Genomic DNA, 24167 nt, shown 5'->3' with positions numbered 1-24167 from the left:
GTGAGGTCATGACCTGAGCCAAAATCTGATGCTTAACCAACTGAGCCACCCAGATGCCCCTAGCCACATTGTTTTAAGTTCATCAGTTTATTTATTTAGATCCTAGGTTTGGTTTTATGGTGAGTACTACCATTACAGAGAACAGACATAGGGTTAGTCTTATTTAACAGCAGATACTTGCATACTTTTTTCAAGAGTCAGAATGAACATGCATTAAAATTATTAATATATAGTTATATAGAAATCTTCAACTTAAACAAAAGATTGGGGCATCTTGGTGGGTCATTTTGTTAAGCATCTGACTTTGGCTCAGGTCATGATATCCTGGTTCTTGAGCCCAAGCCCTACTTAGGGTGAACACAAAACCACAAAACACCACCTTAGGTGAGCCCCGCTCCTCTCTCTCAACACCCCCCCCCCCCCCCCCCCACTCCTCCCGGGATTCATTCTCTCTCTCTAAAAAAAAAAAAAAAAAAAAAAAAAAAATATATATATATATATATATATATATATATATATATATATATATATATATATAAACATATATGCATACATACACAAAAGGCAGCTAAAGTGGATTTTATGATACTGTAGATACTGTAGCAGCATCAAATAATACTTGTTACATTAGGGGGAAGAGTGGCATAGAACACACACATGTGACAATTATAGTTGTGGTTTAGCAAAAAACAACGTAGGAAAAAAGACTAGAAGGAAATACTTCAAAATACTAAAAATGCATGGATTAAAATACTAGAATGAGTGGGTTCCCTCCCTACCAGGTTTTCAGTAATTTATTTTATTGTGTCAAAATGAATTTATAGTTTGCTTGAAGTGTATCTTGAAATTGTTCCCTACCCAGAAGTTACCATGAATAAACTGTTATAGGGAATAGGGAACTTTTTAAGATTCAACAACCTTAAGTAACTCTGAAAACCTTACAGGCAGCTCTTGGGTTGTTTATTGTTTAGTGAGCTCGGCCCTCACTCTTGTGTTTTGAACCAGACTAATGAGCTTCTCCACTTCCTCAGCTTTCCAACAATTTCTCATTTGAGAGCAAAATAATGCACAGGAAGAAAATACATGTTTATATCCATGAAAGAAACTGTTGCTGGATTCTTACTTAATTGGTGTGGGATGAATCCAGATTCCTTAAGTGACTTTAAATCCGCTAACTGGTGTGATTTTTCAGTCTTGTTAGTGACACAGTCCTTGAATGTTTTTCTTAGATTACAGGTATTAAAAGGAGGCTGTTTTGGGTGCTTAAGTCTTGGCACTCTCTTCATTTTCAGCTGATGGAAAAGGACCTTGGCCTGGTCCTTCAAATCTTCTTCAAAATCTTCGAAAATTTACACTCGCCTTTCCTGACTAATTAGATTAAGCGTGACAAGATGGTATAAATGTATTGTCTTTAAGGCTTCAAAGAGAGGTCATATTTTATGTTCTACTCTTTTTTTCCCCCTTAACTTTTAGCCTATTTTAATTTAGATCCATCTAGAAGTTGTTTTTTTTAAACTTTTTTTTATATTTATTTTTGAGAGAGAGACAGAGCGTGAGCAGGGGAGGGGCAGAGAGAGAGGGAGATACCACATCTGAAGCAAGCTCCAGGCTCTGAGCTGTCAACACAGAACCCGATGTGGGGCTCAAACTCATAAACTGTGAGGTCATGATTTGATCTGAAGTCGGATGCTTAACTGACTGAGCCACCTAGGCGCCCCTAGAAGTTGTTTATATTTTTAAGTTTATTTATTTTGAGAGAGAGTGGGGAAGGGGCAGAGAGAGAGAGAGAGAGAGAGAGAGAATTCCAAGCAGGCTCTGCACTGTCAGCACAGAACCTGATGTGGGACTCGAACTCACAAAGTGCAAGTTCATGACCTGAGCCAAAACCAAGAGTTGGACACTTAGCTGACTGAGCCACCCAGGTGCCCCCCTGCCTTTTATTTTTAAACATACATTTAAAAAAATTTTTTAATGTTTATTTTTGAGAGAGAGAGACAGAGTGTGAGCAGGGGAGGGGCAGAGAGAGGGAGACACAGATGCTGAAGCAGGCTACAGGCTCTGAGCTCTCAGCACAGAGCTTGACTCAGGGCTGGAACCCATGAACCGTGAGATCATGACCTGAGCCAAAGTCAGACACTTCACTGACTGAGCCACCCAGGTGCCCCTAAAAGTTGTTTTTAACATAAAAATATTTAACTGAATAAATAGTATCATTTCTGTGGCTGAGTCATTGTTTCTTTTTATTTAATACTCTTGATTCTCTAGTGCAGTCAGCCTGTTTAACTACTGAGAAGTAAAAGTTTTGCTACATCTACTTCATTATTTTAATATTAATAATAATAGTGCTTTGTATTTAGCACTTGTATTTTGTAACATATTCTTGCACCCATAATTCCATTTGAACCCACACCAGTCCTCTAAAGTAAACAGCAAACGGGGTAGGAATTCCATCCATTGGGCAAGTGAGAAAGTAGGTACGGAGAGAAATAAGTTGATAACAAAGGTTCCTGGCAAGTTCGTGGAAGACCTGCACCCAAAATCTTTATCTGGGAGCTCTCATCCCAGTACCAATTCATTCATTTCTTCATTTATCTACCTTTCTTTCTGTCAGATAATCTAGTAATCTCTACACCCAGTGTGGGGCTCGAACTCACGACCCTGAGATCAAGAGTAGCATGTGCTTCCGATGGAGCCAGCCAGGCGCCCCGTAGCCCAGTACCTTTTAAAGAGCACATTTGTAAACAGAAACTACTCATTGCACATAATAACCACTGTGCTGAAGTTCTTAAAAATACCTTGTTAATAAGCAGCCTAAGTTCCCTCTTACCTCAGTCTTGCATGTGTGATTGACTGACTTAGCAAACCCTTTGTTCCTCTGGTAGTAACAAAGGTGAAGTTCAGCCCAGGCTTCTTCTGAACTTGATGCCTTTGGAATTTCTGAGGTTTTCCTGGAGAAGTTGACTGTATATGCTTGTTGAATAACCTGTGTACCTGACTCATTCGCAGGTGACTGACTGCTGGTGAGTTTTCTGGTTGTAAAGACTGATTTAGGTGGATGCCTGCCTAAAGGCAAAGAAGAGAAAAAGGCAATTGAATCAGGATTGCCAAGTTTCTCTCTGGGGTTCCCAGCTCTTCTTTTCCTCCCTTATTTTTTCTTTGTTATCTTGTTCTCTCATCATTTCTCCCTGTGTCAGCCAAAGGTTTATGTCTGGGAAGGATTTTTAAAATGTGTAAATAACAGGGGTACCTGGGTAGCTCAGTCGGTTTAGCATCTGACTTCAGCTCAGGTCATGATCTCGCGGTTCCTGAGTTCGAGCCTCGCATCGGGCTTGGTGCTGACAGCTCAGAGCCTGGAGCCTGCTTCGGATTCTGTGTCTGTCTGTCTCTCTCTGCCTCCAACCACCCCCCCGCCCCCAAATAAATAAACATTAAATAAATTTTATTATTAAAAAATTTTTTTTAACATTTATTCATTTTTGAGAGACAGAGTGTGAATAGGGGGGAGGGGCAGGGAGAGAGGGAGACACAGAATCCGAAGCAGTCTCCAGGCTCTGAGCTGTCGCACAGAGCCCGATGCAGGGCTCGAACTCACAAACCACGAGATCATGACCTGAGCTGAAGTTGGACGCTTAACCGACTGAGCCACCCAGGTGCCCCAACGTTAAATTTTTAAAAAATGCATTGGCAAAATTTTGTATCTGTGTGATAGTATATAAAACATACGTAGTATTTAATGTAAGTTTTGAATAGATATTTCAAAGTCCACGAGATAGAAAGGGCTATAATGTGAAAATTTGAGCTATGGAGGGTTATAATGTAAATATTCAAGAGATACAAAGAGCAATAATACAAAAAACCTTTCTTTTAACCCGCTTCTCTGACTCCCCTGTCCCTAGAGGCAGTGGTGGTACAGGACAGTTTCTTGTGTGTTCTTCCAGAGCCATTTTATGCCTAGTTATAGTTAAATTATATCCCTAGTGCTGAAGCATCTTCGGAGAATTTTGGCTCTCATTTAGTTGAAGCCAGAGGAAGGGGGTCTGAGGCTGCACGCAGGTGGCTGTTACTGGGCACGTGGCTGCAGCAGGTTCTCTCCGCTGAAGTGCAAGCTCTGAGGACCAGCTGTTCTTCGCGCCTGCGGCCTGCAGCTGTGGGCACCCACTGTGAGCAGGCTCATTGTCGACATCTGGGGAGCACGGCCAATGCAGTGCTCCTCACACTCGCAGTGGGTCATCAGGCTCTCCCCTTTGTTTCACAGGTGAACAGTCTGCACGTAGCCAGCCCCGTGGAGGCCGTGCTGCAGCTCCAGGACTGCAGCGTCTTCCTCAAGATCATTGACGGCATGTGAGTATACACCACACCCCTCTCCAGCCTCCCACGTGAGGCTGAATGTTGGGCTGGGGACCACATTTACTCCCTTTCCTTGCCGACAGCTGTGACCAGAAAGCATGGGCAGGATTGCCAGCGTGGGGCCCTGAGGCAGGAGCACACTGAGCTCATTTCCTAGTCACTCTATCTCTCTATGGGAAGAGGTTTCCCTCTGGTCCCATCCCATGGCTTCCTCACTCTTGCACAGGAGAGCCTGCAGGTCTCTGTGCTTTCACAGGATTTCAAGAGTCTGCTCTGGGGCTCCCTGTCCTCTTGTCTTAGTGAGAGTCTTCCATACCTTCTCGTGGCTCTGGCCTGTCCTTACCTCACAAGCCCTCCTGGCAACCTGTAAGGCCAGGAGGAAGAAAGGGGAAGCTCTTGCACTTAAGGGAAATAAGCAGCACCTAGAAATCTTATCTCTAACTTGTTAGTGTGCCACAGATCTGCCCCTTTCTAAACCATTAGAGCTTTTCTGGGGGTTTTGCCTGCCTCATTAACTTGCTTTGTGAGGTCGATTAGCATTTGATAAGCTGCTTGTTGTCCCCTAGCCAGGATTCTAGTGAGCTTTTTTTTTTTACATCTGTCTTTGAACGTCTCAGTTATCTGGGAAATCAGCGGAGTGGGCCTCCCCCTTGTATCTTCCCTCTCTGGAACCAAGCAAAGATGTAACCTACAGTTACAAGGGTCAAGCTGTAACCTACAGTCATTTTTTAAGGCTCATATAGTTCATTCTTTTTCCTCTGTCATCAAGCCTTCAGAAATTAGGGCAAAACTGACCTTTCACATCTTTGTGCTGTGGGCAGAAGTAGAGGTCAGCCATAATGTAGAGAATTGAGGGGACAGAGAGGACCATCCCTTTTCAAAGGAAAGCACGGTAGACAGCCCCCAGGTCGGGGATAGTCTGAAGTGTTGACTGAGACCGTTCTTGTTCCACACGTAGCAGGTAAGAACTGGGGTGGGGGCTTCAGTATCTCTGTGAAGCAGTTTGGCCACCCTTTCATAGGGAAAGGAGGCAGAACTGAACTTGTCAGAGGCAGGGGCTGGATCTGATTCACCTTGAGTTTCTCTGTGCCTAGCTTGGGACAGTACATTGATTCGTTTTTGATTAATGTTTGTTGAGTAAGTGAACAAAAATGTAGTTGATACTGTTCATCACCGAAGTCTAGTGGAGCTGAGTAGCCTAGAACAGATGGATTCAGCAAGAATGGTTTTTGGTTTTAATTTTTTGAATGCGTTTTTTGAAGTGTATGTTGGTGGTGGGATGTCTTACAAGGTTTTTTTAAAGTCCCTGTGGCTCTAACTAGCACCTGCCATAGTGCCTCTGAAAGAGGTCACTATTTTCTTACTTTGGTACAGACAGTACCATTTTCTTTCCCAGTTACCCAGGCAGGACCTTTCAACATCATCTTGAATTCCTCCCTCTCCTTGGCAGTGATTCTACTAGGTCATCTTCCTCTCATTTTGGCCTTTAGAAGACTTCTCACATCTCTGCCTCTGCCTCACTCTGGATACCTGGCCCTCATGGCTTGGTTCTGCTCTAATCTGTGCGTATTCCCAGGGCATTCCTGTTCATGTGACCTCAGGAACCTTCTTCCTCCAGTCCTCCTTTCATTGTGGTGCCCCACAGCTGGTGGACCTCAGGGATGGACTCTTTATTGCCAGGAGGTTGAAATCTAAAATCTCCAGCCTTGGCATTGAAGAACTTTGATCAGGGACTCCTCTCCTCCCACCAGTCTTGTTTCCTACTCATTTCTAACTCCATACCTACCCTATTTTTTTTCTTCCCGGATCCTGTAGAATTTCCTAAGTTCTGGATTTTATTTTATTTTTTATTAAAAAAATTTAATTTTTTTAATGCTTATTATTTTTGAGAGAGAGAGAAAATTAGCGGGGGAGGCCCAGAGACAGGGAGACACAAAATCTGAAGCAGGCTCTAGGCTCTGAGCTATCAACACAGAGCCTGACACAGGACTCGAGCTCATGAACTGTAAGATCATGACCTGAGCTGAAGTCGGACACTTAACTGACTGAGCCACCCAGGCACCCCTAAAAAATTTTTTTTAATGTTTATTTTTGAGGGAGGGAGGGAGAGAGAGAGAGAGAGCGAGCAGGGGAGGGGCAGAGAGAGGGAGGGAGACAGAGAATCCAAAGCAGGCTCCAGGCTCTGAGCTGTCAGCATAGAGCCCGATGTGGGGTTCGAACCCACAAACCACAATCCTGGCCTGAGACGAAGTCGGACACTTAACCAGTTGAGCCACCCAGGCATCCCTTGATTTTATTAATTGTATCATGGTACTGCTCAACTTGTTCTCCCCGCCGTCACCCCCCTCCCCCACCCCCACCACCTCCACCCCCAACCCAACCTTGTTCCCTGTAAACTGGTAATTAGATCCAAGCTTGATTAGCTGAAGGGTTTTTTGTTGTTGTTTTCTTGTTTTTGCACAGATTCTTCATAGGAGAATTATGTACCACCTATAAGTTAGCATTTTGCAATTCTTTTTTTTTTTTAATTTAAATTTTATTTTTTTTAATTTACATCCAAATTAGTTAGCATATAGTGCAACAATGATTTTAGGAGTAGATTCCTTAGTGCCCCTTACCCATTTATCCCATTCCCCCTCCCACAACCCCTCCAGTAACCCTCTGTTTGTTCTCCATGAGTCTCTTCTGTTTTGTCTCCCTCTCTGTTTTTATATTATTTTTGTTTCCCTTCCCTTATGTTCTTCTGTTTTGTCTCTTAAAGTCCTCATATGAGTGAAGTCTCATGATATTTGTCTTTCTCTGACTAATTTCACTTAGCATAATACCTTCCGGTTCCATCCACGTAGTTGCACATGGCAAGATTTCATTCTTTTTGATTGCCGAGTAATATAGCCTTTTGCAGTTCTTAGTGAAAGGAATTATCTTTCAAACCCTAATGAAGTGGTAGATCTACACAGTTAACATCAGTGGCTGGTAAAATCATTAGGCTGACGATACCTAAGCCTACCATTTAATTTTAATGTCACGAAAATATGGGCAGCCAGGTGTGATGCTCTTTGTGTTGTAAAAGTACAGTAGGGCGTAGCATGGTTTTTGGTATGTGTGTTTTTGTTTTTGACTTAAGAATAGATCAAGGTGGGATGCTTGGTTGGCTCAGTCATTGGAACATGCAACTCTTGATTTCGGGGTCATGAGTTTGAGTCCCACTTTGGGGATAGAGATTACTTAAAAAAATAAAATCTTGGGGAAAAAATAGATCAAGGAGTGTTTGTTTTTGAGGAGATCAATTTCCTTGGCTTAATGACAAGAGCAGTAGAAATGTCCAAGAGGTAAGCATGTGTATCCTTGGTTTAGCAACTGTAGCTTGGTAACCTGGTGGGAAATTTTCACTGGGAGGGTTATAAATTCAAGATGCACATTTTCCAAGTTGTCTTCTAATGCACTGCCTGAGCCTTAGACTAGGAGAAGTGAAGGTGTAGGGAGGGTAAGAGAGGAGGGAGAGAGAACACAAATATATGTGTGTGCGTGTGTGTGCACGCACGGTGGAGGAGAGGGGCTGTTGAAATTCCACGTTAACCCTAATCTTCATCTCGGATCCAGACCAGTGCAAATCAACTTCCTTTGGGAAGACAGATGTGTTCTTGGTGAACGTGTTCTGGCTTTTTCATTGTGGATGATGCTACTGTTGCTAACCTAAATCAGATGCTGGTTCTCCAGGGAAGGCCGTGGAGGATGGCAGGGTTGGTGGCAGATAGCAGCTGTGGGGCTTGAACAGGTCTTGTTCTTTGGCCACTTGGCCTTCTTTCTGGGAAAATACATTGACATCAGCCCCTCTATCAAGTTTCCCTTTCTGTTCTATGTGAGAATAGCCTGAAGCAAAAAGGCTGTCCCATCTCTGATACCTGTGAGACTTGACTAGCAAAGTGTAGTAGAGTCATTTTGCCAGAAAACCTAAAGCTCTGACATTTGTGTTACTGACCTTGACCTCTCCTCTTCCTGTTATAAAGCATCCTTCATCTGTTAGTCAACCCATACGTACTGAGTACCTCCTGTACCCTAGCTTTCAGGTCACACAGTTAGAGGGGTCATTTGTAAGTGATGCTGTTGTATCAGTCAGTGCTGCAGAAAGTCCTGAGGGGGAGGAAGGAGTCATGACTGGTAGTGGTTGTGGATAAGACTTGAACTCACTTTTTTAAAAAAATTTTTCTAATGTTTACTTTTGAGAGAGAGAGCATGCAAGTGAGGGTCAGAGAGAGAGGGAGACCCAGGATCTGAAGCAGGGTCCAGGCTCTGAGCTGTCAGCACAGAGCCCAAAGTGGGGCTCAAACCCACAAACCTTGAGATCATGACCTGAGCTGAAGTTGGACGCTTAACTGACTGAGCCACCCAGGCACCCCTGAACTCACTTTTAAAGGATGGGCTGGATTGTTCCAGGTCCAGCATGTTTAAAGCATATTCCATGTAACTTTACTTATCCTAGGGGCTTAGTGGGGGGAAAAAGAGGTTTTGTGGTCAGATAGGTTTAGGAAATAATTCACGTTATATCCTTTTCTTTAGAAAATGCTCAGTTTGGTTTAACCCAGCGTTTCTCAAACATTTAACCTGAGAACCCTCTTTGTTTTTTATCTAATGGAGTACACTTAGGGAAATTACTGCTCTGTGCTGAGGCAAGGAGTCACAATGTTCCAGATTGTGGGTAGGTAGGGAAGATGGCTCTTTTAGGAGCCTGGGAGGAGATTGGCATCTCCTGATGGCTTTGTAGGAGTCCCTAATCACACACCAGCTATCCAGAAAATGGCTTGTGGGGGGTTCACTTGGAAGAATCCTTTGTAATCACGTGGGAGAGGGAGGGAGGTACATTCGTGGTCTTTGCTTGGGTGCTGCTTATGCTTTGCAGGATGTCCGGCACTGCTAAGTTCTCTGGTTCTCAGGCCCTCCCTGCCCTCCAGAAAGTTGACTGAAACCTGGAACATTCAGTAGAATCTGGAGGTTGAGGAACAGGAGGCCCCTTTAATTAGTATCTCCAGCCATAGAAGCCCAAGGAGAAAAGTCTGCTTTCTGACTTCTAGTGAAGCTGTTCCCCGGTGAGGTTGACAGGGCAGTTAGCCTGAGCACCAGGGGCCCGGGCTGTGTGAGGGCTCCCCCTGCTGCCTCCCTCTCCCCATAGCTCTCTCAGCATGTAGCCTGCCCTTCCAGTTAAACAGACCAGCGCAGCAGTACCCAGCCACTTGAGTGTTGTCCCTTGGCCTTAGCCATCTCAACCTTTGATCTGTTGTGTTGAACTTTGCCCTGTCCCTTCAGAGCCTTGGGAATTCCCTCCTGTTCTTTCAGTTCTTTGACTTGTTTTTCCCTTTCCATCATTTGTCTTACTCTCACTGTGTTTCCCAGGCTTTCTGACCTTTTACAGTTAAGCCATTCCAGACTACTGAACCTAGCTTCCCCTTCGTCTCTGTCATCTTCGTCCTCTCCCCTCAGCCCCCTTCCCACAGAGCCTTTCATATTCATGAAGAGGGTGGCAGAGTTTTTTCCAGAAGGACCTCCTGCCTCAAGTTCCCACTTCTCACCCACCACACAGTTCCTTCTGACCAAATGGTGTCTTGGTATCTTCTCCCCTGCCACCAGCATCTCTCCCAGATCCAGTGCAGACCAAACCTGAAGGAAGGGGCAGGTGGCATGGAATGGAGTAGTGAGGGGGGAAGGATTGCTAAGTACTCTGGTCCTGATACTTGTTCTTTTTCTAGCCACGGCACTGATGAGGGGCAGCAAATCCTGCAACAGCCGGTACCAGAGAGACTGGACTTTGTGTGCAGTTTTTTGCAAAGTAAGCACCTTTTTTACCTAGCTGAGAAGGAGCTGCTTCCTCAACTCCCAGGACTTTGGGAGTCCAGAGGAACCAGCTCACAGGTGTCTGGAGGTGCAGAGGCTCAAGGCTGCTGACTCTGTACCACAGAGATGAATATAACTGTTTCCCTGGGTCTGGTGATGCTTATGCCGTCAGGGAAGAAGAGTGTCCCTTCAGTCCCAGAGCCCATCTCTAAGATCCAGGTAGAGCCAGAGGGTCAGTTTTTAGGACTCAGCACCTTGGGCTCCCAACCCCCCCCCCCCCACCCCCCATGCAAGGAGTTGGAGGAGAGGGATGGATCCATGTTATCCTCTTTCCCTTGTAAGAAAAACATTCCCCTGGATGATTTTGAATTAATTACCTAGGCAATAGATGGGGCAGAGGCAGATTTAGGTTGAGGTCTTGGCTCTTCTACTCACAGCTTGTATGGCCTTTCTGGACGTAGGTTTTTTGTCTATAAGATGGAATAATTGCTCTTAAGGTTGATAGGTAGTAAGAACAGATGTAAAGTTAGCACAGTGTCAGTTCCCCTCCCTTGTACAGTCATGGACACAGAGTCCTCCTCTTTGACACAGGAGCTATCAGCCATCACCCCCTCAGGAGAGTTATGGGAAAGGTGATAATAGATTTAGATAAAGCAAAGGTTAATTGATAGTTGGCATAACAGCAGAAGAACCAGGTGTCCCTAGTCCTCCTAGTCTAACTCAGCTTCAGGCTTCCTCTACAACCTTACTTGGAATAAGACCCTAGAGTGACCTGGAATCTCTGGTTCCTTCTCTGTGGTGCTGAGCAGGAGTTTATGCATTGGGTGGGTGAGTGCAACATCATGTCCCAGTGCTGCTGTGAATTCCTAGCCTGCTTTTTTCTTGAACTATCCCTGTAGTCCTTGGGCTGACCTAGGATAGAACTAACTTCAGGTGGAAATGCGTATGTTGGGGGAGAGAGGACATAGGAGCAAGGAGACTTATGTCTCCTAGCCCCACCAGAGGCGGTGATTTTGTTCTACTTTGAGGTGTTCTCATGATCTCAGGAATGGTGTCCAGGAAGTTCACCCTGTTTTCTACATTGTCATCTTTACAGAAAACCGAAAACATCCCTCTTCTCCAGAATGCCTGGTGTCCGTGCAGAAGGTGATGGAAGGGTCAGAGCTGGAATTGGCCAAGGTATCTATGGAATATCGGATGTGGGGGTGGGAGGGTGGCACCAATTGGACCTGCCAGGCCTTCTCTTGGTGATGAGTACTTTATTTCTGGGGCTCATGGAGGTTAGAGGTCAGCCATCTGGCTGAGGCAGAGGCTGATTTAGCCCAAGGAGTCTCAGAGCCCATGCCCTATGACAGAGATTACTAGACTGTTACTGTGAGCCTCAATGAAGACGTGGCAGGAATTGGGCCTCACCCAGGTGTCATAGTCTTCTTTTTAGCTCAGTCTCTTTCATTCCCTCCACTTCCTGTTTCTGGGTGCTGGCCCATAGAGGGCAGTTTAAGCTTTGTAGTTAGGTTCCATGAGTCCAGGAATTCAGTTGTACACCAGGCTTTTTGTACAGTGGGCAGTAAGTCCTCAATCAGGTGTTTCCTAGTGCAGTTAAGGGCAAGGACCTGGGGCTACTGAATTCTAGGAGCTTTGGAAGAGCCTCTGGAATAGTTCAGAGTCCCCAGAACATTCCAGAGAGGGGAGCACTGAGAAGAGAGACAGTCCTGCTCAGTGACTGTCTTCTGTTTGGCTTCTAGATGACCATGCTGCTGTTATACCACTCCACCATGAGCTCCAAAAGTCCCAGGGACTGGGAACAATTTGAATATAAGATTCAGGTAAGCCCTGTGTCTCCACCACACCTGGTGGGCCTAGCTCGTGCTTCACCCTACTCCATTGGTTTTCTTTCAACAACGTATATTGTTCTTTTAAAAAATTAGGTTGTAGGGGCGCTGGGTGGCTCAGTCGGTTAAGCGTCCGACTTCAGCTCGGGTCACGATCTTGCACTCTGTGAGTTCCAGCCCCGCATCGGGCTCTGGGCTGATGGCCCAGAGCCTGGAGCCTACTTCCGATGCTGTGTCTCCCTTTCTCTCTGCCCCTCCCCCGTTCATGCTCTGTCTCTCTCTGTCTCAAAAATAAATAAACGTTAAAAAAAATTAAAAAAAAAAAATTAGGTTGTAGCAATTCCAGCCATTCTTTATAGGATGTCTGGAAAATATTGAAAAGCACAAAAGAGGGAAATAACAATTGCTTCTAATCTCATTTCCAGAGACAACTAACTGCTAACTTTTAAGAGATATACTTCCAAGTCCTTTTGTGTGTGTGTGTGTGTGTGTGTGTGTGTGTGTGTGTGTATTTTTTTAATGTTTATTTATTTTGAGAGAGCGAGAGTATGAGTAGTGGAGGGGCAGAGAGTGAGAGGGAGAGAGAGAATCCCAAGCAGGCTCTATGCTATCAGATTTGAACTTCTTTTTTTTTTTTTTTTTTTTTAATTTTTTTTTAACGTTTATTTATTTTTGAGACAGAGACAGAGCATGAACGGGGGAGGGTCAGAGAGAGAGGGAGACACAGAATCTGAAACAGGCTCCAGGCTCTGAGCGGTCAGCACAGCCCGACGCGGGGCTCGAACTCACGGACCGCGAGATCATGACCTGAGCTGAAGTCTGACGCTTAACCAACTGACTGAGCCACCCAGGCGCCCCATGAACTTCTAAACCATGAGATCATGACCTGAGCCGAAGCTCAGAGTCAGATGCTTAACCCACTGAGCCACCCAGGTGCCCCATTCATGTTCATATATTTAACTGTAGTTGTAAACTCTAGTGGTAACTCTACTGTGTTGGGATAATATGTAGAAATTGTGAGTGTATATTTTTACACAAACTGTCATTCCATGTGTCTCCTCCTTTCCTCTAATGGGAGGGATTAGTGAGAGAGAATATCTTTGTCCATCATGACCGTCTAGCTCAGAGCTGTTACCTTCTCTCCCCTCCTCTACTTGGTCCCTAAGTGCATTTGCTTCACTATAGAGGGAATGACCTGGTTTCCAGGAACTACCTGCCTGGAAGGGTCTGATGTTGGCTTTGCTTCCTGTATGAGCAGCTGTCCTTTATTTCCCAGAGCAGGAGGAGCTGGGATGCCACAGTGGGTAATATAGGTGACCGGGGGGTGGGGGGGTGGGGCATGGGCAGTGCCTAGAGAGCTGTGGCCTTTCACGTAGTGGTAAAAATGTTGAATCATCTCATTTTATACTCATTTAGCTCATGGCTCTCCTCTGAGGTTGAGGTTGTTGTGGCATGGGAAGGATGGGTGTCTCCTTCCTTTAACCTTTTCTCTGCTGCAAGCTGGCCACAGACCTGGTAGAAACAAATTCTTTTTTTTTGTTTGTTTTTAAAGTCCATTTATTTATTTTGGGAGGGAGTGTGTATGAGCAGGGGAGGGGCTGAGAGAGGGGGGAGAGAGAATCCCAAGCAGGCTCCGTGCTGTCAATGCAGAGCCCAGCACGGGGCTTGATTCCACAAACTGTGAGATCATAACCTGAGCCAAAATCAGGAGTCAGACCCTTAACGGACTGAGCCACCCAGATGCCCCAGAAACAGAAATTCTAAAAGATAAGGAACTATATAGCAGGCTGGCCAGAAAAGTCCAATCAACTCTGTAGCTTTGGAACTCAGACAGAGAAGGGCAGATTTTACAGCTGAGCTGGTGGGTAAACTTTGGATGAGCCCTGGAGGTGTTCTCACTCAGAGAACAATAGTGAGGGTCATTTGGAAGAGGGCAACATAGTTACGTATAAAAGCTTTCTGTCTGCACTACTGTCTTTGCCCATTTTCTTTTTTGTGGTCAGGAGTGAAGTCAGGTAGGAACTCTTTCTGACCCTGGGTCATCTTCAGGGGAACCGAGAGGGCGGGAGCCAGCAGGGCAATGTGTCTCTAGTAGAATGTTCTCAGCTGGACTGGGGGGCTTTAGGCTTTGAGAGGAAGACTGGGCTCCAGCAGCTCCTGGGGCTGACACTGCTGGCGTGGTGCCCTCTATCTCTTCAAACCTCCCTAGCACCTAAAGTGATGCTCTTCTCTCTCTCTGGTCCAGGCTGAGTTAGCAGTCATTCTCAAATTTGTGCTGGACCATGAGGATGGGCTAAACCTGAATGAGGATCTAGAGAACTTCTTGCAGAAAGGTAAGTAGGGCCCATTCCTGAGGATGCCCTGTCTGAGCTAGGCACTGCTAGGACCCCAAATTGTTGAGAAACGCCGTGGGGGTTTGTTTCAGGTCCCAACCAGGCAGAGTTTGTGCTCAGGAAAAGTGTGTGTAATTGGAATAGGTTGATTTCTGGGCCACATTGCCACCATCCCAGTTCCTACCGAGCTTCTCCTGCTGCCTGGCGGTGCCTGAGCAGGACGTTACATGTGATCTCGTCTCTGTTAGGTTGTCCTTGAGCACTTCACACATACCTTTTTTTTTATTAAAAAAATTTTTTTTAATGTTTATTTTTGAGAGAGAGAGAGAGAAAGAGAGAGAGTGCATGCACAAGTAGGGGAGGGGCAGAGAGAGAGGGAGACACAGAATCCGAAGCAGGCTCCAGGGTCTGAGCTGTCAGCACAGAGCCTGATGTGGGGCTCAAACCCACGAATTGTGAGACTATGACCTGAGCCAAAGTCAGACACTCAACCCACTGGAGCCACCCAGGCATCCCTGTTTTTTATTTTTTAAGCAGTTGCTACTCTAGGCTTAGAAGCTGGGAGTAATGCCTAAAAAAAAATGGCTTTTCCCCCTATGAAGTTCATGTTCTAGGTGGGAAGGCAGATGCATAAATCAGTAAGTATGATGAAGAGTGAGTGCTAGAACAGAGAGGTACGTGATCTACCAAATGCCTTCTGGAAGTACAGTAGAAAGGGTGAGAGCTCCCCCTGTCTTCTGATGAAGAGGGTATCTAATGACAATGGGATGTGAGAAGTGGGTCAAGGCAGGTTCTCTTCCAGCCACTGAATTTGATGTTCCTCATATTCACGTTCCTCTTCAGCCCTTCAGATGGAGATGTTGGAAGTATGAGTCTAGAATGTAGGTGAGGGCTCTGGGCCAGGTTATGGGTGTACAGGTCAGTGTGTGGATGACCATTGAAGCCATGGGCACTGTGGGCAGCACAGGGAGGCGTCATCAGAACTCTGGGAGCTTAGATTGTGGGTGTAGGAGGGAGGGGCAGATAGGGAGACTAGGAATGGGTGTTTAGGGGTAGGAGAGCCATGTGAAGGTAGTCGTGGGAGCCATGGGAGGGGAGGAGGTTTTGAGAAAGGGGTTGTGTTGGCAGGACAAGATTTTAGAGTGGAGGAGTTGAGAAAGGCCATCGGCTCTCATCTGAGAGGTTGGTGGGCTGAGAGGAGGAGATCCTGCTCAAGGCTCCCAAGCTGCCTCTGCAGTGTTGGATGGGGGGGAAAGCATGAGCACTTGGTCCAGTCTCTAAGCAGGGAGGACACCCTCACTCTCCTGTGCTCTCCTTGAGCACTTGCTGAGCTGTGGAAACGGAAGCCACTTGCTTCACTGGGCTTAGGGACACTGACCTCTGGCTAACCCAGACGCCAGGTTTCAGATTCTGCCTGGTGGCCTCCTTCTATAGCTTACATATAATTGTCTGTGGATCCACTTCCACTAAGGCAAGTTCTCAACTTGTATAAAGATGCAAATCTTTTCCCTCTATTAACCTCTATATGGTTGGTTTGCTCCTTGCCCTAGCTCCTGTCCCTTCCACCTGCTCCAGCACCATCTCCGAAGAGCTGTCCCCACCCAGCCACCAGGCCAAAAGGGAGATTCGCTTCCTAGAGCTACAGAAGGTTGCCTCTTCCAGTGGGAACAAGTATGTGCTGGGCCTCCTCTCCTGGGGTGGGGCCTCAACATCCAGTCTTCAAATCCCTGCATTCTAGAAGCTAACACTGTTCACCAACCTGTTACGTCATCAGACAGCACTTAGAGTATGCTGTAGATGTTCTCACCTGCCCCAGTATTAATTAGGGGAATTGGTTGGCATCCATTTTTAGCAGAAGGCCTCAAAGGCTCTGTTCCCTGTTTATGGAATTCCTTTCTTCCTTGGAGACGATGCTAAAGTCCCTTTTCTCAGTGCAGCTCTGCAGAGGTGAGGGTAATTTTTTTTTTTTTTTGGACAAGGAAATTGAAATTGAGGCTAGGAGAAGGGAGAAGAAAAGCTTTCTCGAGGTCAGTCATGAGGCATGAGATAGCACTATCAACAGAGCGGAGGTGCTTAGCCTCCCAGCCAGTGCTCACATCCCTAGAGCGCTGCTTGCCCATCCCTGCCTGTTGCTCTTCTCTTCAGCCTCACACTTCAGGCTCTGACCATGGCGTCTCCTTCTTCAGCTTCCTCTCAGGTTCTCCAGCCTCCCCTATGGGCGACATTCTGCAAACCCCACAATTCCAGATGAGACGGCTGAAGAAGCAGCTCGCTGATGAAAGAAATAATAGAGATGAGCTGGAGCTGGAGCTGGCTGAGAACCGCAAGCTCCTTACTGAGAAGGGTAGGTGCCTGGCACGCTGGCAGGTGGTGTGTGAATGGGCAGCATTGGGGATTTTCATCCAGGGAAGTGCTGGGCTTGTGTGAGGAACGGCCCCTCTGTTCTCTATTTGTTCTGCTGGCTCTGGAGCTTAGGGCTCAGCCATGGGCCAGTCAGGCTGGCCTGGAATCTGGTGCTGCCCTTGGCCTCATCCTCCCCTTCCCTTAGATTGGATGCCACCTCCTCCTTCTCTCTTCCCCTTCGTTCTTTGCTGACTCTCCACTCTCCTCCTTTCCCCTCCTCGGGCACAGATGCGCAGATAGCTGTGATGCAGCAGCGCATTGACCGCCTAGCTCTGCTCAACGAGAAGCAGGCGGCCAGCCCGTCGGAGCCCAGGGAGCTTGAGGAGCTCCGTGGCAAGAATGAGAGGTATAATTCTGCCTGCTTCCTTCCCAGCTCCACACCCCACTCTGTACCCATGGGGTGGCAGTGAGGGTGCTATCGTCTTTTCTAACTGCCCCAACTCCCTCACAGCCTCACTGTGCGTCTCCATGAGACTCTGAAGCAGTGTCAGGACCTGAAGACAGAGAAGAGCCAGATGGATCGCAAAATTAACCAGCTTTCTGAGGAGAATGGGGACCTTTCCTTTAAGGTGAGGGTTGGGGGGTGTAGTCCCCACCTGACGGTCCGTGGGGCTGAGTTAGTCTCGAGGATTCTTGAAGAAAGGGTTGAGAAGAATGTCCTGGCATCTGTCCTATGCTCCAGTCTCTGCAGAGACCTGCATACTTTGGCCCTTTCCTTGTCCCATAATTGGCTGCTGCCAGGGACGGGGTTGTGGCCCTAAATTTTGAGTCTTGAGTTAAAGATATGGTTGGTTGTAATTGGTTTGAGCAGGGTTAGATAGTCAGACACCTACAGCCCCTGGAGTTCGGGAAACAAACAGCAGTGGTGGTACTAGTTTTGACCTTGGGTGATGGGGACTCCCACTTGTCTGTCCCAGCTGCGGGAGTTTGCCAGTCACCTGCAGCAACTACAGGGTGCCCTCAATGAGCTGACAGAAGAGCACAGCAAAGCCACTCGAGAGTGGGTGGAGAAACAGGCCCACCTTGAGAAGGAGCTCAGCACAGCCCTGCAGGACAAGGTAACCTTCTGCTTTGGGGTGTCAGGGCCACAGTCTTGGCTACCTGTTCAAAGTTCCATTTACCGCTCTATTCTTTGGGGCCTTTGGGAATTAAGCTGTCTCCTCTTGAAGGTTAATAGTGCGCCGTATTGGGAAAATGTGAGCTTAAGTCCAATGTACCACCTTTGAGTCTTATCTTTGCTGTTTACAAGGTGTGGTTCTTGGACAAGTTATTTGATCTCTTTTCTCTCTAAGCATGCTTTGTGTAAAATGGGAAGGATAACAAGTAGCTGCCTCATCAACCATTGTAAGATACTGCATTTATTGGGTGATGCGAAGTAAGTTACCAGTGAATTAGTTACTATTTTTTTTTTTAATTTTATTTTTAAGTAATCTCTGCACCCAGTGTGGGGCTTGAACTGACAACCCTAATGTCAAGAGTTGCATGCTCTACCAACTGAGCCAGCCAGGTGCCCCACTGTTATTTTTACTGCTATTTTTAAGAACCCAAATCTACCATTTATTAACCCTGTAGCCCTAGGGGAAGGCACTTAATATCTGAGCTTCAGATTTTGATCTGCAAAAGAGGGACAGCAATAGCTACCTCCCATCTCTGTCAGGTGGATTATGAATTCAGAGAGGACCCAGCATAGTCCTGGCGGCTGCTTAGTGAGCAGTGGGAGGAAGAGGGGCTGAGGGTGGGAGGTGCTATGGTTGCTGCTGTTCATGCCCAGGAAGGCTGGGGATATTTTTAAGCTGGTGAGTGTCTGGATAATGTGGGAGCCCAGACGTGTCTAAGGAAGGGTATATAGTAAGGAAAAAAAAAACTTTTTTTTTTAAAGTAAGGAAATGTGAAGTGAACTCAGTGGCCTGGCAGAAGAAACTATTAGCAAGTCACATGATTTAATTCAGCCCTGAAATTAGGGTTAGAAAATCAGGTCCCTCATGATCCCAGGTCCATGGTTTCTGAGTTTTTTCCTAGGTCAGGGGAACAGGAGTTTTTTGTTTTCAGTGTTTGTTTATTTTTGAGAGAGAGAGCACACACGTGGGGGAGGGACAGAGAGAGAAGGAGACATAGAATTCTAAGCAGGCTCCAGGCTGTCAGTGCAGAGCTCAATGGGGGGGATCGAACTCATGAGATGTGAGATCATGACCGAGCTGAAGTCAGACGCTCAACTGACTGAGCCACCCAGGTGTCCTGGGAGAATTTTTTTTTTTTTTTTAAATGTTTGTTTATTTTTGAGAGAGAGCAAGAGCACAAGTAGGGGAGGGGCAGAGAGAGAGGGGGGATAGAGGATTCCAAGCAGGCTCTGAGCTGTCAGCGCAGACCCCAACGTGCTCAAACCCACAAACAAGATCACCACCTGAGCCGAAGTCGGACACTTAATCGACTGAGCCACCCAGGCGCCCTAAGAGATCTTGATAACAGGGTGATAGGGCTCCATATTTTGTTGGTAACATGGTGCCTGTCCCACCTCTGTTCACATGAGGCTCTTGTTTACTGTCAGAAATGCCTTGAAGAAAAGAATGAAATCCTTCAGGGAAAACTTTCACAGCTGGAAGAACATTTGGCCCAGCTGCGGGAGAACCCACCCCGGGAGAAGGGCGAAGTGCTGGGTGACGTCTTGCAGGTAGGAACGCACAGGAGCAGCAGTAGGACCTGTGTGCCAGGGCTCGTGTAGACCCGTGCTTGGTACATTCAGGTTCCTGTTCCTTAGTTCTCACGGGGGCCACGGTGATTGAGGAGTCGTGTTCATCCTCTTGGTCTCTTTATCTCACCAGCTGGAAACCCTGAAGCAGGAGGCGGCCTCTCTCGCTGCGGACAACACCCAGCTCCGAGCCAGGGTGGAGGCTCTAGAGACCGAGCAGGGCCAGCGGGAAGCCAAGCTGCTTGCTGAGCGGGGCCACTTTGAAGAAGAAAAGCAGCAGCTGGCTGGCCTGATTGCCGAGCTGCAGGGCTCCCTGTCCAACCTCAGCCAGGCCAAAGAAGACGTGGAGCAGGCCTCTCAGGCTCAGGAGGCTCGGTTGTCTGCCCGGGTGACCACGCTGACTGCTGAGCTCACCACCCTCAAAGCCACTCTCCAGCAGCAGGATCAAGAACTGGCTGGCCTGAAGCAGCAGGCCAAAAAGGAGCAGGCCCAGCTAGCGCAGAGCCTCCAGCAGCAAGAACAGGCCTCTCAGGGCCTCCGCCAGCAGGTGGAGCAGCTGAGCAGCAGCCTGAAGCAAAAGGAGAAGCTGTTAGAGGAAGCTGCCCAGGAGCAGGAGGCAACCAGGCGAGACCATGCCCAGCGACTGGCCGCTGCAGCTGAGGAGCGGCAGGCCTCTTTAAGGGAGAGGGATTCGGCCCTCCAGCAGCTGGAAGTATTGGAGAAGGAAAAGACTGCCAAGCTAGAGGTCCTGCAACAGCAACTTCAGGCTGCTAAGGAAGCCCGGGACAGTGCCCAGTCCTCGGTGACTCAGGCCCAGCAGGAGAAGGCAGAGCTGAGCCAAAAAGTGGAGGAACTCCATGCCTGTGTTGAGGCAGCCCGCCAGGAGCAGAGTGAGACCCAGGCCCAGGTGGTAGAGCTAAAGGCCCAACTAAGGTCTGAGCAACAAAAAGCAGCTGAGCGAGAAAGGGTGGCCCAGGAGAAGGGCCAGTTCCAGGAGCAGGTCCGGGCTCTTGAGGAGTCCTTGAAGATCACCAAGGGCAGCCTGGAAGAGGAGAAGCGCAGGGCTGCAGACGCCCTGGAGGAGCAGCAGCGTCACATCTCCAAGCTAGAGGTGGAGACCCGGTGCCTGGTGGAACAGCATAAGCAGGAGCGGAAGGAGCTAGAAGAAGAGCGGGCTGGGCGCAAGGGGCTGGAGGCCCGATTACGGCAGCTTGGGGAGGCCCATCAGGCCGAGGCAGAAGCCCTGCGGCAGGAACTGGCAGAGGCCATAGCCTCCCAGCGCGAAGCTGAGGGGGAGTGTGAACAGCTTGCCAAGGAGGTGGCCACCTGGCGCGAGCGGTACGAGGACAGCCAGCAGGAGGAGGCACAGTATGGTGCCATGTTCCAGGAGCAGCTGATGACCCTGAAGGAGGAATGTGAGAAGGCCCGCCAGGAACTACAGGAGGCCAAGGAGAAGGTGGCAGGGATAGAGGCCCACAGTGAGCTCCAGATAAGCCGGCAGCAGAGTGAAGTAGCTCAGCTCCATGCCAACCTGGCCAGGGCTCTCCAGCAGGTCCAGGAGAAGGAGGTCAGGGCCCAGAAGCTTGCAGACGATCTCTCCGCTCTGCAAGAGAAGATGGCCGCCACCAGCAAGGAGGTGGCCCGCCTGGAGGCCTTAGTGCGCAAGACAGGGGAGCAGCCGGAATCAGCCTCCCGCGAGGTACTCAAGGAGCCCCTGAGGGCAGGAGACAGAGAGTCAGAGTGGCCGGAAGAGCGGCAGGGACGCCAGTTCTGCAGCACGCAGGCTGCACTGCAGGCCATGGAGCGGGAGGCAGAGCAGATGGGCAGTGAACTGGAGAGACTGCGGGCTGCGCTGATGGAGAGCCAGGGCCAGCAGCAGGAGGAGCGTGGGCAGCAGGAGAGGGAGGTGGCCCGTCTGACCCAGGAGCGGGGCCGGGCCCAAGCCGATCTGGCCCTGGAGAAGGCCGCCAAGGCGGAGCTGGAGATGCGGCTGCAGAATGCCCTCAATGAGCAGCGTGTGGAGTTTGCTACCCTGCAGGAAGCCCTGGCCCACGCCCTGATGGAAAAGGAAGGAAAGGATCAGGAGCTGGCCAAGCTTCGTGGGCAAGAGGCAGCCCAGAGAACAGAGCTCGGGGAGCTTCAGCAGACTGTGGAGCGACTGAAGGAACAGCTGGCTAAGAAAGAGGAGGAGCGCCAACAGTCTTTAGGGATGGCCAGCGGAAAAGACCCTTCTGGGTCAGGAGCACAGTCTGAGGCTACTGGAGAGAGCAAGCGAAAAGGTCCTGAGCTGCAGGTTCTGCAGGCAGAGGTGAGCAAGCTGGAGCAGCAGTGCCGGGAGCACCAGGAGAAGGCCTCTGGCCTGGAGCGCAGCCTGGAGCGTGAGCGCACCTCCCGCGCTGAGCAGGCCAGTGCTCTGGAGGCCTTGCAGGGCCGGTTAGAGGAGAAGGCCCAGGAGCTGGGGCGCAGTCAGGACACCTTAGCTGCAGCCCAAAGGGAGCTGGCCACCCTCCGCGCCAAGGCCCAAGACCACAGCAAGGCTGAGGATGAGTGGAAGACCCAAGTGACCCGGGGCCAGCAGGAGGCGGAGAGGAAAAACAGCCTCATCAGCAGCTTGGAAGAGGAGGTCTCTATCCTGAACCGCCAGGTCCTGGAGAAAGAGGGTGAGAGCAAGGAGTTGAAGCGGCTGGTCATAGCTGAGTCCGAGAAGAGCCAGAAGCTAGAGGAGAGGCTGCGTCTGCTCCAGGCAGAGACGGCCAGCAACAGCGCCAGGGCCGCCGAACGCAGCTCTGCTCTGCGGGAGGAGGTCCAGACCCTCCGGGAGGAGGCAGAGAAACAGCGGGTGGCTTCAGAGAGCCTGCGGCAGGAGCTGGCCTCACAGGCAGAGCGAGCGGAGGAGCTGGGCCAAGAATTAAAGGCATGGCAGGAGAAGTTCTTCCAGAAGGAGCAGGCCCTTTCTGCCCTACAGCTTGAGCACACCAGCACTCAGGCCCTGGTGAGCGAGCTGCTGCCCGCCAAGCACCTGTGCCAGCAGCTGCAGGCTGAGCAGGCAGCCGCTGAGAAACGCCATCGTGAGGAGCTGGAGCAAAGCAAGCAGGCGGCCGGCGGGCTGCGGGCAGAGCTGATGCGAGCCCAGCGGGAGCTCGGGGAGCTGGTGCCCCTGCGGCAGAAGTTGGCAGAGCAAGAGCGAGCAGCTCAGCAGCTGCGGGCTGAGAAGGCCAGCTATGCAGAGCAGCTGAGCATGCTGAAGAAGGCTCATGGCCTGCTGGCAGAGGAGAACCGGGGGCTGGGCGAGCGGGCCAGCCTTGGCCGGCAATTTCTGGAAGTGGAGCTGGACCAGGCCAGGGAGAAGCATGGCCAAGAGCTGGCAGCCGTGCGTGCTGACGCCGAGACCCGTCTGGCTGAGATGCAGCGGGAAGCACAAAACACTGCCCGGGAGCTGGAGGTGATGACTGCCAAGTACGAGAGTGCCAAGGTCAAGGTCCTGGAGGAGAGGCAGCGGTTCCAGGATGAGAGGCAGAAACTCACTGCCCAGGTAAGATACCCAGCTCAAACTTGCCCCCAAAGATTGGACCTGAGAGAGGGAACAATGTTCCCTCTGGTCTCCCCTCCCTTACCGGGTGGCTGGCAGAGTTGAAGTATGTTGCCCCCTACCGTCCTAAAGAAGACATCAATAGCTTCCCCTTCCTTGAAGGCTTCGTCCTTTAAGAGTCCAGCTGTGAAGGCCATCAGCCCGTTCTAGAGGCACACTATGCTAGGGAGGCATACCTGCAGTGGAGGATCCAGGAGCCACTGGGGACTAGAATGAGACAAACTGGCATTTAAAAACGATTAGTAGAAATCTAATTCCTTGAAGGAAAGTATCAGAGCCGCAGCGAGGTCAGCCTGGCAGCAGGGCTAGTGTCTTTTTGGCCCCCATCTCACTCTGTCTTCGTTGCTCCTCCCCCATGCACAGGTGGAACAGCTAGAGGTATTTCAGAGAGAGCAAACTAAGCAGGTAATGCCTGGGGTCCCCGCTAAATGCTGGCTGCTTAAGCGGTGACCCATCTCAGCGCATGACCCTGGCTGCAGCTTGCCTCCACCTGCTCCTGTTGTGAACTGTTTGTGAAGGGGGCAGGGTCAAGCCATGGAGTCCAGGCCCGGGCTGCCCAGGAGTGTGGTGTGCTGGGCCCTCTCTTGGGCCTCATTCCACCCATCCCAGGTCGGCCTCTCCATCCTTCTCCTGTCCTTTTCTCTCATCTGTCTGTCAGGGATGAGGGGTAGGGTAGGCTTCATCTTTCCCATGTCCGAACTGGTGACCGGCAGTCCTTGGGATTCCCAAATCTCCCAAGTCCTGTTCCCAGTTTGGATGCTGAACTAAGAGTAACAGCAGAGTGACCGTGGGCCTTGCTTAACACACAGCCCCCTTCTTTCCTGCAGAAGCCGTAAAGGTGACATGAAAGCAGCCCTCACAGGTCAGGGAGGGTTGTGAGCTCAGGACACCTGCCCATCACCCTCTGGGGCTTTAACCTGGAGCATGAAATAGAGCTGCCTGGGAGCAGGAAGGCCAAGCTTGATGAGAGACAGGAGGTGGCATGGTCTGGCTGCCTGGCCCTCACAAGGATCTCCCTGTGCTGCCCTAGACGTCAACGCTATCACACTGGTTTCTCCACCATCCCTCCTACTCCTGTCACCTCAGGCCTGCTGAGGAGTCGGGCCCTCCTCTCCTTCCATTGCCCGCCTCCTCCAGGGAGCCTGAGATGA

General features: G+C 49.3%; 1 protein-coding gene across 8 annotated transcripts in view; it reads left to right on the top strand.

The window, feature by feature from the left end:
* The window catches only part of NUMA1 (nuclear mitotic apparatus protein 1), a 72511-nt gene that overhangs the window by 39868 nt on the left and 8476 nt on the right, over positions 1-24167 (top strand). For 7 of the 8 annotated variants that reach the window (XM_060605714.3, XM_060605715.3, XM_060605716.3 and 4 more), the window contains exons 3-15: positions 4256-4341; positions 10089-10168; positions 11270-11352; positions 11919-11999; positions 14251-14338; positions 15889-16009; positions 16525-16682; positions 16970-17087; positions 17193-17310; positions 17659-17799; positions 19287-19409; positions 19561-22959; positions 23380-23421. In XM_060605714.3, coding sequence (XP_060461697.1) covers positions 4256-4341; positions 10089-10168; positions 11270-11352; positions 11919-11999; positions 14251-14338; positions 15889-16009; positions 16525-16682; positions 16970-17087; positions 17193-17310; positions 17659-17799; positions 19287-19409; positions 19561-22959; positions 23380-23421 — 4638 coding nt within the window. The remainder of the gene's footprint in view (positions 1-4255; positions 4342-10088; positions 10169-11269; positions 11353-11918; positions 12000-14250; positions 14339-15888; positions 16010-16524; positions 16683-16969; positions 17088-17192; positions 17311-17658; positions 17800-19286; positions 19410-19560; positions 22960-23379; positions 23422-24167) is intronic. The other variant, XM_060605718.3, reaches the window with a different exon arrangement.

The sequence above is a fragment of the Panthera onca genome, chromosome D1 (assembly GCF_046562875.1).
Source record: "Panthera onca isolate mPanOnc1 chromosome D1, mPanOnc1 haplotype 2, whole genome shotgun sequence".
Lineage (NCBI taxonomy): Eukaryota > Metazoa > Chordata > Mammalia > Carnivora > Felidae > Panthera > Panthera onca.
Note: the sequence above shows the minus strand (reverse complement) of the source record. Positions and strands in the feature narration are given on the sequence as shown.